This window comes from Pantherophis guttatus, chromosome 4 (genome assembly GCF_059756535.1).
Source record: "Pantherophis guttatus breed Tessera chromosome 4, ASM5975653v1, whole genome shotgun sequence".
NCBI lineage: Eukaryota > Metazoa > Chordata > Lepidosauria > Squamata > Colubridae > Pantherophis > Pantherophis guttatus.
The window spans coordinates 101,089,224-101,103,811 of record NC_142066.1 but is presented as its reverse complement, the minus strand read 5'-3'; the positions used below and the strand labels follow the sequence as shown (position 1 = coordinate 101,103,811).

Below are 14,588 nucleotides of genomic sequence, written 5' to 3'. Positions count from 1 at the left end.
TCGATTGATTTATGTGAAAACTGAAAGGAACAAATTTATGAGTCAGATACATGCAGAAATGGCATGAGCTATAAAGGAACTATCTGTCCATCCCTACGGTTTTTATAATTATTTCACTATTAAACACGTCATTAAAAATTGAGAGAGAGCCTTCTCTGTTTCCAGTGAGAAGAGAGGCATAAAAATGAATCTGATGAGATTCAAATGAAAGTTGAAAAGTTTAAGAGGACTATTTTTCAATAAAAAGATGGGTGGCAGGCACAATTGTATGGTTTTTTTCCCCAATGTCTTTTTGGTTTATTTTGCATTTACTATACAGGTGAAATTTGAAAAATTAGAATATCGTGCAAAAGTTCATTTATTTCAGTAATGCAACTTAAAAGGTGAAACTAATATATGAGATAGATTCATTACATGCAAAGCGAGATAATTCAAGCCTTGATTGTCATAATTTTGATGATTATGGCTTACAGCTCATGAAAACCCCAAATTCACAATCTCAGAAAATTAGAATATTACATGAAATCAATAAAACAAGGATTGTACATAGAACAATATCGGACCTCTGAAAAGTATAAGCATGCATATGTACTCAGTATTTGGTTTGGGCCCCTTTTGCATCAATTACTGCCTCAATGCGGCGTGGCATGGATGCTATCAGCCTGTGGCACTGCTGAGACCAGGATGCTTCAATAGCGGCCTTCAGCTCTTCTGCATTGTTTGGTCTCATGTCTCTCATCTTTCTCTTGGCAATGGCCCATAGATTCTCTATGGGGTTCAGGTCAGGTGAGTTTGCTGGCCAATCAAGCAGAGTAATCCCATGGTCATTGAACCAGGTTTTGGTACTTTTGGCAGTGTGGGCAGGTGCCAAGTCCTGCTGGAAAATAAAGTCAGCATCCCCATAAAGCTCGTCTGTGGAAGGAAGTATGAAGTGCTCCAAAATCTCCTGGTGGACGGCTGCGTTGACCCTGGACTTAATGAACCACAGTGGACCAACACCAGCAGATGACATGGCTCCCCAAATCAACACAGACTGTGGAAACTTCACACTGGACTTCAAGCATCTTGCAGTGTGTGCCTCTCCATTCTTCCTCCAGACTCTGGGTCCTTGTTTTCCAAATGAGATGCAAAAGTTGCTCTCATCAGAAAAGAGGACTTTGGACCACAGTTCTTTTTTTCTTTAGCCCAGGTAAGACGCTTCTGACGTTTGTTGTTCAGGAGTGGTTTGACGAAGAATACGACATTTGAACCCATGTCCAGGATCTGTCTGTGTGTGATGGCTCTTGATGCACTGGCTCCAGCCTCTGTCCACTCCTTGTAAAAGTCCCCAACACTTTTGAATGGCCTTTTCCTGACAATCCTCTCCAGGCTGCCGTCATCCCTGCTGCTTGTGCACCTTTTTCTTCCACACTTTTCCCTTCCACATAACTTTCTTTCTTTCTTTCTTTTTTTAATTGTTTTTTATTATAACATATAGTGATACATTCGGTACATTTTCGGTTCATTGGTGCAATTATATACATATATACATCTACATGCATTATTACTTGTCTTTTATTTGATATTGTTTCTTAAAGCTAGATTTAATTTCAAAACACTTAAAGATAATAGTGCTCAACTCTCTAAGACTAAATATAATACTATTCATATAGATTTTGTTAATTAATTAATATTTAATCTCTATTTCCTTCTTTATTTCTTTTCCCCATCCATTCATACCACATGTCCCACACGCTATAAAATTCCGAATCTTCTCTGTCATTAATTTCTGAAGTCAATTTGTTCATTTCGGCGCACTCCAATATTTTTCCAATAACATGTTTTTGAGGTGGTATTTGTTTTTCTTTCCAATACTGGGCAAAGGAAATTCTAGCGGCTGTCAGAATATGTATAATTAAATACTTTTTCTTTTTTGCATATTCAGTTTTCAAAATTCCCAGGAGAAAGGCTTTTGGGTCGAAATCAAAATTTTCTTTTATTATTTCTCTAATCCACATCCATATCATCCTCCAGAATTTTTGTGCCTGATTACATGTCCACCAGCAATGATAAAAAGTACCCTGCTGATGGTCACATTTCCAACATTTAGGGCTCGAATTGGGGTAGATCTTCGCTATCCTAGCTGGGGCCATATGCCATCTATAAAACAGCTTGTATTGGTTTTCCTTGTAAGCCGTCGCCTTTGTCATTTTAAGATTATTATTCCATATTGAATCCCATTCGTTCAGATTTATATTCTGTCCTATATTTTTGGCCCATGCTAACATCGGTTCTTTAACTACTTCCTCTGCCATATCGTACTCCAATAAGTAATTATATAATTTAGCTAGAATTTTGTCGTCCATACCCATCCATATCTTGTCAAATCCATTTATGCTCGTTTCAATGCCAAATTCCTCCTTATCTTTTTTATATCTAGATTTAATTTGGTTATATGGCCACCAGTCTATAGAAATACCTTGTTCCATCAATTCTTCCCTTGTTTTAAGGTTCCCTCCCCCATCTAATAATTCATTGTATCTGACCGTTTTACCCATTTCTAATATATTTGGATATATTATAGCCTCCATGGTGGAAAGCCATCTCGGAATTTTCCTATAGTGCTTCTGTCTCATCTCTCCCCATATTTGTATCAATATCTCCCTTATTTTATGTCTATGGAAATAAGTTTTTATCTTCTTCCCAGTATCCCAGAGATATGCATGCCAACCCTTCTGGAGATCATACCCTTCTAAAGTTAACAGTCTTTTATTTCTCAGGGTTGCCCATTCTTTCAGCCATACTAGGTTTGCAGCTTTTTGATATAACTCCCATTTAGGTAATCCGAAACCCCCTCTTTCCTTCTTGTCCTGTAAATTCCTAATTGCTATCCTTGGTTTCTTTCCCTCCCAAATAAATTTCCTGATGATGCTATTGAGCTCCAAAAAATTTTTTTTATCTAATTTAACAGGGACCGTTCGGAATAGATACAATAACTTGGGTAATATGCTCATTTTTATTGCCGCGATTCTGCCTAATAATGATATCTGTAGTCTTCCCCACTTTTCCAGATCCTGTTTAATATTTCTAATCAATGGTAAATAATTATCCTCTCTGAGGGCCGAGCACCTTGATGAAATCCAGACCCCCAGGTATTTTACCTTCTTGGCGGTTTGGATCTCCATTGATTCTTCCAGTACTTTTTTCCTTACCTCCGTCATATTTTTTGTTAATAATTTAGTTTTGGATTTATTTAATTTAAGGCCTGCTACCTCCCCGTACTTGCCCAATTCTTCCAGAATTTTAGTGCCTGATTCTGATGGTTCTTCCATGATTAATACCACATCATCTGCAAATGCCTGTGTCTTATATATCTCTTTTCTGATTGTCAAACCCTTTATTTCATCATTGTTCCTAATCTTTCTTTCATGGCTCCCCAAATCAACACTGACTGTGGAAACTTCACACTGGACTTCAAGCATCTTGCAGTGTGTGCCTCTCCATTCTTCCTCCAGACTCTGGGTCCTTGGTTTCCAAATGAGATGCAAAAGTTGCTATCATCAGAAAAGAGGACTTTGGATCACTGAGCAACAGACCAGTTATTTTTTTCTTTAGCCCAGGTAAGACGCTTCTGACGTTGTTTGTTGTTCAGGAGCGGCTTGACAAGAGGAATACGACATTTGAACCCATGTCCAGGATCCGTCTGTGTGTGATGGCTCTTGATGCACTGACTCCAGCCTCAGTCCACTCCTTGTGAAAGTTCCCAACACTTTTGAATGGCCTTTTCCTGACAATCCTCTCCAGGCTGCGGTCACCTCTGCTGCTTGTGCACCTTTTTCTTCCACACTTTTCCCTTCCACATAACTTTCTATTAATGTGCTTTGATACAGCACTTTGGGAACATCCAACTTCTTTTGCAATTACCTTTTGAGGCTTTCCCTCCTTATGGAGGGTGTCGATGGTTTTCTGCACAACTGGTCAGCAGTCTTTCCCATGATTGTGATTCCTACTGAACCAGACTGAGAGACCATTTAAAGGCTCAGGAACCCTTTGCAGGTGTTATGGCTTAATTAGCTGATTAGAGTGGGACACTTTGAGCCTAGAATATGGAACCTTTTCACAATATTCTAATTTTCTGAGATTGTGAACTTGGGGTTTTCATGAGCTGTAAGCCATAATCATCAAAAGTATGACAAATCAAGGCTTGAACTATCTCGCTTTGCATGTAATGAGTCTATCTCATATATTAGTTTCACCTTTTAAGTTGCATTACTGAAATAAATGAACTTTTGCACGATATTCTAATTTTTCGAGTTCCACCTGTATTTGTTCTTATTTATTTTGAATATTTGATTAAATTAAAAATTTCTAATTAAAAAAAGATTCAAATAGAAGTTAAGAGATTGTGACTATAATATTTTATATGAAGTTTTTTTAAAAAAGCAAAAAAAAAAAAGCCCCCAATAACATAGTCCTAAATGGGAAATTTTAAATTAAAGGCACAGGATGTTAGAAATTCTTCAGTAGAATTAGGATATCTTTATTGGCCATGGTGTCATACAGTTACTTTCCATCCAAAAAAATCACAAATGAAGTCCAGAATAGCACTGAATAGAAAGAAAACATCAAAAATATTGAAATGTGTTAAAAAGACTCTCATGAAATTTATATTCTCTATTTAAAATTGAAGGAATATATGATTGTATAAATGAAAAAAGATTGTACAAGTATCCTATTGTTAGGTTTGCAGCTCAGAATCTAAATAAATTCCAAAGAGACTCTGAACAGGCTACTGAAATTCAGCTTTACTGATGATCAAAAGAAAAGCTGGGTGTCCTCAGTCTCCTGCCTCAAACAAAGCAAGGCAGAGAGACAAAAGGCACACACTAATTAAAACTTCTTTTCCTTTTTATAGTTTACACATAGTTCATTGTGTTTAGAAACATAATTTCTTATCCACTAGTTTATACAAAGCTCATGATTTGTCAGCACTTGGAGATGAAACACAGGAGGAAAAGATACACATTTTCTGGCATTTAGCCCAGAGCTTGTTAGGGCTTGTTATCTACAACAAGTGGTTACAACAGACAGAATACATATTTTAAAGTTACAGCAAAGTTACCGTAAGGCTAAGCTTGGCATTCAGCCTGGAGCTTTTTATCTCTGCAGGTGGTATATTTTAAGTTACAATGGAGCTCAGCTCAGCAAGAATAACAATAGCTGGGTTGTACAAAAATAATTACACTCTTTGCATGCTCTAATCCTTTCACTATCTTATGATTTACTGATTTTATCAACAGGAAAGTTTTGAAAGAAATCTGTGTGGGGAATCTTAAACCCAATGAAACAGTTGAAGCTAATTTGGAAGCACAATTGTTGTCCAGGCTAGACCATCCAGCCATTGTTAAATTCTATACAAGTTTTGTTGAAGGAGGAAGTTTTTGCATCATTACTGAATACTGTGAGGTAAGACCTCTGTACTATTTTTCTCAAGAGCTGCTGAATGTCTTTTAAATGTCTTTAAAATGTTTTAAGGACTCCCTCCCCCACCCCAATATTGTTTCAGGAGTCTTCTTAATTTGCTCAAATGCTTACTGTGGAGATTCATTTCCTAAGAGAATCTCATGAGACAATCCAGTGCAACTTTAGAAAATGAGCTAGCTGAGACATTGTGCACTATAAAACTAAGCATATCTATATGGGAGCTTCTTGTTCCCTTAATTTTGTATTTTATGTTCTTCAAGAATGTAAGTAACCAAATAGAATTATAGAAAGTTTATATAATAAAGTAGGTATTTTCCTGAACATTTAGGAACTTAGAATTGAATTTCATGTGCTGACAGCCTGAATGCATGAGGTTAATGTCAATTGACTGTAATGCAATTGCTGTAATGACTGAGCTGCCTTCCTCTTCAATTAGTTAAAGATAGTGGTGTGTTTGCTGAGAGAGTAAGTGAGGAACCACAGGAATCAGCATAATAGCTGCTTTGCCAGTGAAAACAAGTTTGCTTCTGAGCTTTAGTCTTTATATATTTCTCTCCTCCAATCCCCAGAATCAGTAGAACAGAAAATATAAAAATTCTGCTTATAGTTAATGCTGAGGCTGCAGCAAGTGGGCAGGTCTATGAATATTATGATTACCTCAGAATATACTTCCATCAATAGCTGATTATAGGGTTACTCTGCTTTGCTCAAATTAGAATCAGCAGTTCTACATATAGTTACATCATTCAAATAGTAATGAAAAAACGAATGGATATCTGTTCTGTGCCAAAAAATTAATCTGTTTTTCCAAAGCCCTTCTTATTTTTACAAGAATGTACTGTATGACTGGTTTCATCATTGGCATTCATCAGTTGTGGGTAGCCAGATGTTAACACCATGGAGTTCAAGCCTTTACCTGGGAATTGAACTCACAGATCTTTGCATATCATGACTATATAGTGCATTAGCTTCAGAAGTTATCTAGGTTCTAATGCTAGGCTTCTGAATTGCACAGAGCATTCATGGAATTAAAACTGATATATAATAGTAAATTAATATTTATTAGTAAAAACAATAGGAGGATCTCTGATTGTTTTCAATAAATTCCTTTCCACTAATTTTAATGAATTAAGGTATAATGCTTTCATCAGAATGTACATTTGTTTCTGTGTTTCAGGGCCAAGACCTTGACTTTAAAATTCAAGAGTACAAAAGAAGTGGCAAAGTATTTCCTGAAAGTCAAATAGTGAAATGGTTTATACAATTATTACTTGGAGTAAACTACCTACATGAAAGGTATAGCAGTTTCATTTGTCATTCTATAAATTGAAACTAAGTTGCCATGGCTAGATTGCTGACATAGAATAAACACTTTAAAAGCTTGTGGAAAAGTTATTTATCTCTAATGTGAAATTATGTCCAGCTATCTGGATTTGGATTATTAATATGTGGCTAAAGTGAGTGCCCCCTTTTAAATAATATATTTTCCAAAGTTTGCTATTTTAAATCTCATTATTATTTTTGCAAAAATGAGATAGCAAATATATTGAAAGTACATTGTAGTTTATTTCCTAAGAAAGCTAATGTGAACGTGAAAACTACTTTTTTCCAAATGTGAAGTGATCCCTTATGTCTCACTATTATTATGAAAGTGAAAATATTTCATTGTCCAAACAGGAAGAAATAGCCATTCTCCATTGTGCTGCTTAGAGAGTCCATTGAACGGGTTGTCCTCATGTCATTGGCCAGAGACTGAGTTAAGATTTGTTTAAACACACCTCCTCTTCCGGTGTGACTCCAGTTCATTAACTCAGTCCAGCCTTAAAGACTCTTTTTGCCTCAACTCATTCTAATGGACTTTCTGGCTAGCGTTTTTTGGAAGAATTTTCAGTTTTTTATTGTGGCTATTTCCTTGCTTGTTAGGGAATGGGGTTGAGGGGTACCCCGGACCGTGAACCAGCTCATGAGCAAACACACTGAGACTGAAATAAATCTGACAGAGGCGTCTTGTGTAAAAATATAATTTACTTTAAAACATTTAAAAAGCACTATGTCTTTAAGAAAGCACATTAAAAACAAAGTCTTATCTTGGTTATGTGAAGCAAGGCTATCTCCCTAGATTCCTCTCCACAATACCGAAACAGTTCACAAGAGAATAAAGCTAACATGAAGATAAGCAGCTTCGGCGTCGATACATCATCGAGGTAATAGAAGGGGTGCAGCACAAACTTCACAGCTAAAAGTCACCTGAAGTAAAAACAGTTCAAACAGCAAACATTGCTTGAAGCTTGTGGGAGGAAGAAGGTCCAGCAGCAGCAGTCCCGATGATAGCTTGCGTGCTACAAAACAGCAAAAGGCAAGCATCCGTGGGAGTTTCTCTGCAACAGCGTCTGGAGTCCTTATCTGCATTCTTCTCCCATCTGCGGCATTTGCACATAGCTTCCTGCAGGAGCTGTGCATTTAGGCCTAAACCGGAGTCTAGGCCCAAGTAGCAAGCGAAAAGGTCCTTGCTTATATGGGGAGTTAACCTGCAATTAACTAGGGTGGGGAAGGCTTGCAGGTAATTGCCAACAAGAGATGGCTTGATTAAAACCATGCTGTTTGTGAGTAGGCAAGTAGCCACAGCAATCCTGGAAACACTCGTGACAATCCCCTTCTCTGCAGCTATTTGACTCGTTAACAAACATACATTCTACATTGGGTACATGTACACATCAATGGTAAGTACATTCACATAGCCATCAACATTTTACCCAGAAGATAGAGGTGTTGGTCACGGGGCAGCGGTTTGATAAACATGTCCGCTACCTGTTCCTTGGTTTCACAATACACAGTTTTAATGAAACCTGTTTTCACCAATTGCCTCACATGTTTGATTTTAATATCAATATGGCGCGATCTCTGGCCTACAGCATCGGCTTCCGATATGTTAATGGCAGCCATATTGTCCTCATAGACTTTTATAGGATGTATGGACTGCCTCTATAAGATTACCAAGAGATCATCGAACCAAACTAGGTTATTGGAAGCTTTGGACAAACTGACATACTCAGCTTCCGCTGTGGAAGTTGCAATTAACTTCTGCTTCCCAGAGTACCAATACACGGGGCTACTATTTAGGTATACAATGTACCCTGAGGTATTTTTTCTAGATCTAACATCCCCTGCCCAATCGGCATCCAAAAAACAACTTAATCTTAATTCTCTAGTTGCTTCTGGTTCCAATAACAATGAATACTTCACAGTACCTTTTAAATATCTCAGGAGTCGTTTGATTCTGCTCCAATGGTACTGTGTAGGATGTTCAGAATGTCTAGATAATACATTTACACATAGACTGATGTCCGGTCTAGTCCAATTTGCAATGTACAACAATGACCCAATCATGGACTTGTAAAGGGTCTTATCTTCAAACTCCGTGCTCTGAGTGTACATACTCTTAAGGAAGTCTGTTGCCAAAGGGGTATTGCATGGCTTCGCCTCTACCATGCTACACTTTTTAAGCAATTCCTGAATCTTATCTTCCTGAGAGAGCCGAAACCCCTTCTCGGTTTTTACGAATTGCACCCCTAAAAATTTGCTAATGTGACCTAATGGTTTTAAGGCGAAATTCTTACTTAGGTCCTCAGAGAACTTCTTATGCCTGTTCTCTGATCTGCAAATATATAGGATGTCATCAACGTACAACAGTACTGTTTCCCTAATGCCCTGATCTTCCTTGACAAAAACACACTCGTCAGCCGACGATGGTAAAAAGCCCATCTCTCTCAGGCTTTTAGTGAGACACTCGTACCATCGCTTACCAGATTGTTTTAAGCCATATAGGCTCTTGTTCAACAACCACACATCGTCTTCCCGATGGCTTACTCCCTGAGGAATCCTCACGTACAGCTCTTTGTCTAACTGGGCGTGCAGGTATGCGGTCTGAATGTCGAACTGGTATACATGTTCGCCTCGCATGGTAGCGATAGTGAGAGCTGTTCTCACGCTCTCAGGGTGCACTGTGGGCGAGAAGGTGTCCTCATAATCATCAGGGAATCTCTGCGAGAATCCCTGCGCCACTAGTCTCGCCTTATAGACAAATCCCCCATCTTCAATGGGCTTTTGCTTGAAAAGCCACCTGGTGCTGATCACCCTCTTGTCTTCGGGCAATCTTGTTGGCGTGAATACATCCAGCCTTTTCAGGCTGTCTAATTCCATATTCATGGCGGCAAGCCACTTCTGTCGTTCATGGTCAGGTAAGGCCAACACATCCTCATATCTCTGAGGGGTGGTCAAAACCTGGTCGACTGAGGTAACAAAGTCGTCGTACCTCTTAGGCTTATTGCCTCTAGTAGCCCTAACTGGTCTGCCTTTAGGAGTATCACTCACATCAGAGTTGTCTGATGAGTCATCTACCTCGTGACTATCACTATGCTTCTCAGAAGCTGGGTGCCTATCCTTCCTGGCTACCCCCATCTTACGCTTCAATACCCCTTTCAAGGGTGCCTGGGATGCACGCTTCCCAGAACCAAATGTATCCCTATCATCGGATAGGTTCTCCGATACATCCTCCATTTGCCTACGACAACTACGGGAAGGGTTCCGAATAAGAATCTCATTGGCATGGATCTTACTCCAGTTGGCCCCTTCGTGAAAGATGGCAGACCTTGATATCATCAGTTTTCCGTTAGGGTAGGCAAACCTAAATGCCTTGGAGCCCTGCTTGTAACCAACGAATCTCAGTTTAATGAGATCCGGTCTCCCTTTCTCCTGAGCTCCTTCGGGACATGAACATCGGCCATCACTCCAAAAACATGGAGGTGTGCCAAGCTAGGCTTATGGCCATATAGCACCTCATATGGGGTCTTCTGCACCACTCTAGACCACACACGGTTCAGGGTGTAATTCACGTATCTAACTGCTTCTACCCAGTACGCGAAGTTTAATGTGGCATCCTCTAGGGCGCACCGCATCATTGTTTGTAATACGTCGCTGCACTGTTCTGCGACGCCATTTTGAAACTTAGAGTAAGGCGCAGTGCGTAAGTGGACTATGCCCTTACCCCTCAACCAGCTGGAGAACTGACTAGAATTAAATTCAGTTCCTCTGTCAGTCAAGATCTTCTTAACTCAGGACTTCCGGTTTGGTTCCTGTCGCCGAAAGACGGTCTTTTTTTCGGATCGCCAGCCCAGCTGCCTGTTGGAGCCGCTTCGAACAAGAGAAGCGGCTCAGAAATTTCCGAATCCAAAAGGAATCGTGAAAAGAGTCGGTGCGAGGCAGGTAGAGCCCCTGTGAGCCCCCAGATAGCACTCCTTTGCTTCTGGGGAGGAAACAGGCATGGCTCCCTATTCAGCATGCCGAGACTCCGGACAGCGAGGACGAGTCTACTCATTGTAGAGCAAGGCGGCAGGACCAACCTTCTTTTACTGAGAACAAAGCGAATCCAAATAAACAGGGTGGAATAAGAACTTGAACCATGAAACCGCAAGTATTTACTAGCCCTGTGACTAACTTTTAAAAACTAAAGAGTGAAAGTCTCCTGAAAATGGCGCCTGGCTTCAGCGTTAATGAGAGCTGAAAGCGAAAGTGGATTTGAATAGCTATTTCAACTAGCGACAAAGTAGCATTGCCTGTAACAAGTGAAAGAAAAGGGAATCTTTTTTAAGACAAGCCTAATTTTGCTTCAATTCCATCTTTAATTTGACTAAACCTGGGGGAATTTTTCAGAGGACTTTGTGGTGAAGGAAAGGGAAAAAGGATTTCCTTTTTTGAAAAAGCTAGACTACATGGCAGGATGGCTTCTAAGCAGACTAAACAGGATGTGAAGGCGGCAGGGGGGGGGATCCCCCACACACAAACCTGAACAGCAGCCTCCCAGCCAGCAAAGCCAGAAAAAAGAGATTGATCTTGAAAGTTTAAAGGATTTTATTGCTCAGGCTTTGATGAGGCAAGATGAAAATTTGGATGAGAAATTTAAAAAGTCACAACAGGAAATTAAGCAGGAGATTAAAGAAATCAAAGAGGTGGTGCAAGAAAAAATATGACAAGGTGACCAAAAAATTAATGACAGTGGTGACTGGATTGTCAGAAGTAATTATTAAAACTGATAATAAAGTGGAGGAACTTAGATCAGAAATGGATGTCAAAATGAAGGAGACTGACTATAAAATCTTTGATGCTGACAATAAAATGCAAAGACTTGAAAATGAAATTACAATGATGCAGTTCAGGTCCATGGAATTTGCTATAAGGCTGAGAGGCTTAAAAGAGAACGATAGGGAAGACCTGAGAAAGATCTGTGCTGATGATCTAGCTGTGTTGTTAAAGATTAGCTCTGAAGAGATTTTTTGCAAAATGGACAAAGTGTACAGAGTGAATTCTTGGGTGGCCAGACAAAGACAATTGCCTAGAGATGTGGTGATATATTTTACAGATAGAAAAATGAGAAATGATATTTTACAAAAGTCCTTTCTCTCTGCTGTGCAAGTGGATGGAAAGGAGATTGGAGTTTATAAAGAGCTACCACCTAAGATGTTAAAAGATAGAAAGGACTTTGGATTTTTAGTGAATGAATTAAAAAACAACAAATTCCATTTAGGTGGGATGCTCCAACTGGCATAATTTTGAGGTATAAGGGAGAAAGATATCGATTAAATACTGTTGAGAAGGCGGAAGAATTCTATTCTAATGTTTTTAAAGAGAGTTTACCATTCCCACGTACATCTTCTGTGTTGGAGATAAAGGAGAATGATAAGGAGAAGCAATTTCAGCAAGAGAAGGAGGAGCAGTCTAAGCAGCTGGAATTGGAGGCAATGGAAATGCAGGGAGCTACAGGAGGATTTCTGGATGCGCCCCTGCTAGTTTTTCCTTCGGAAATTGTAAATGAACCACCTAAGACCACAAGAGAAATGGCTTTGGACCTAGCTCGGATGTGTGAAGCTAAAGGTCAGCGTATAACTCGAGCAGTTTCTAAGCAAATTAAAGAAAGACAACAGGAAAGGTCCAAGCCACAGCAATATAAGAAAGGAGTTAAGGGCAATGTACAAGAATGTGAAGCCATGGGAGGAGCAAAGCTGAAGACCACCGATTCGGAAAATCTTCGGCATGTGTTCTTGTCGCTTCAAAAAACTGTAAATGACGATTAAGTTCTCATCTTGGAATGTGAATGGATTAAACTCACCACAGAAAAGGAAGAAACTATTTAACTATTTGAGACAATTTAATAATGATATAATTTGCCTACAAGAAACTCATGTTAGAATACAAGATCAAAAATATTTGATAAATTCAAGATTAGGAACACATTTTATAGCTTCGAATTTGGAAAAAAAGAATGGTGTGATTATTTATATAAATAAAAGACTGTCAGCTAAAATTATAGAAGCGGATGACTGTGGTAGGTTTATAGCAATTGAACTTTACACAGCAAATGGCCCAATTCTGGTAATTGGAATTTATGCTCCTAATTAACAACAAGAAAATTTCTACAAAACTTTGCATTTGAAAATATTGCAATGGGACTATAGATCTATTTTAATTATGGGAGACTGGAACGGAGTAATTGATCCTAAAATAGATAAAAAGAGTTTGGCAAAGTCAAGGATTAGATTACCACAGACTTTTTTTGATATGAAAGAAGATTTGGAATTAAAAGATATTTGGAGAATACATAACCCAAAAGATTTGGATTTTACTTTCTTTTCAGACAGACACAGATCCTTTTCTAGGATTGACTTTATTTTACTATCAGCTGACTTACTTGTAAAAAAGAAAAGAACAAAGATTTTTCCAAGGACTTTAACTGACCATAGCCCGGTATGGATAGAAATTGAGATGGGAAAGAGTGAGAGAAGATCATGGAGAGTAAACGAAAATTTGTTTAGATATGAAAAGAATATAACAGAACTTAAAAAGCAGATGAAAGAATTTTTTGAAATGAACTTGAATAAGAGTACCCCAATTGAAATCGTGTGGGATGCGAGTAAAGCATATATGAGAGGGGTACTCATTCATATGAACTCTAAACACAAATTAAATTGACAAAAGAAAAGATCTGAAATGGAAGCAGAAATAAAGAATAAAGAACAGTTACTTATAAAAAACCCAACAGATGAAAGAATACGAGGAGCTATAAAACTTCTGAAAGATCAATTTCAAATGCTTATGGCGGAACAAACAGCAACAAATTTACAATTTGCAAAACATAACACATTTTGTAATGCTAACAAACTGGGCAGATGGTTGGCTTATACACTAAGGAAGAGGCAGAGTACATGGGTCATTGACAGGGAATGGAGGGAAGGAAATTTCTCAACAAAAATTAATTAAAGAAGTTTTTGTAGATTATTACACCAAACTATATGCCAAAGATGATACACAGAATGGACTTATAGAGAAATATTTAGAAAATAGAAGAGTCACAAAAATTTCTAGTCAACAAAAGGAGAGAATGAATCATCCTATAACAGCTGAGGAGATTATTGCCGCAATTAAACAATTGAAAACAGCTAAAGCACCAGGGACGGATGGTTTAACTGCGGTGTACTACAAAACTTTACAAGCAGAAATGATTGAACATCTTAAAGATCTATTTTGCAGTATACAACAAGGGGGTAAAATACCCCCATCATGGAAAACAGCTTATATTTCATTGATACCGAAAGAGCAAGCAGGTCCTAAAAAACCTGAGAATTTTAGACCAATATCTCTTCTGAATAATGATTATAAAATATTTGCAAACGTATTAGCCAACAGGTTGATGCCAGTTATTCAAGAGGTGATTCATTGTGATCAAGCGGGATTTATAGAAGGCAGATACATGAAGGATAATGTAAGGCAAGTTATAGATTTATTGGAATATCTTGAGAAGAATAAACAGATCCCTGCAGTGCTGGTTTTCTTGGATGCGGAGAAGGCCTTTGATAGAGTGGATTGGAACTTTCTATTAAAGACTTTAAGAAAGATGGATTTTGGGGATCAATTTATATAGGCGGTTTCAGCAATTTATCAAGAACAAAAGGCACAAATTATTATTAATGGAAGTTTGACAACAAATTTTAGTATTGAAAAAGGAACAAGACAAGGTTGTCCGTTATCCCCATTGTTATTTATTTTAACATTAGAAGTCTTGTTGAATACAATAT

The 14,588-nt window shown here is 38.3% G+C and overlaps 1 protein-coding gene across 3 annotated transcripts in view; it reads left to right on the top strand.

Moving 5' to 3' along the window:
* Nucleotides 1-14,588, top strand: part of NEK11 (NIMA related kinase 11) — a 370,526-nt gene that overhangs the window by 162,831 nt on the left and 193,107 nt on the right. For all 3 annotated transcript variants that reach the window (XM_087894213.1, XM_034403974.3, XM_087894214.1), the window contains 2 exons: nt 5,280-5,445; nt 6,641-6,759. In XM_087894213.1, the coding sequence (XP_087750339.1) occupies nt 5,280-5,445; nt 6,641-6,759 (285 nt within the window). The remainder of the gene's footprint in view (nt 1-5,279; nt 5,446-6,640; nt 6,760-14,588) is intronic.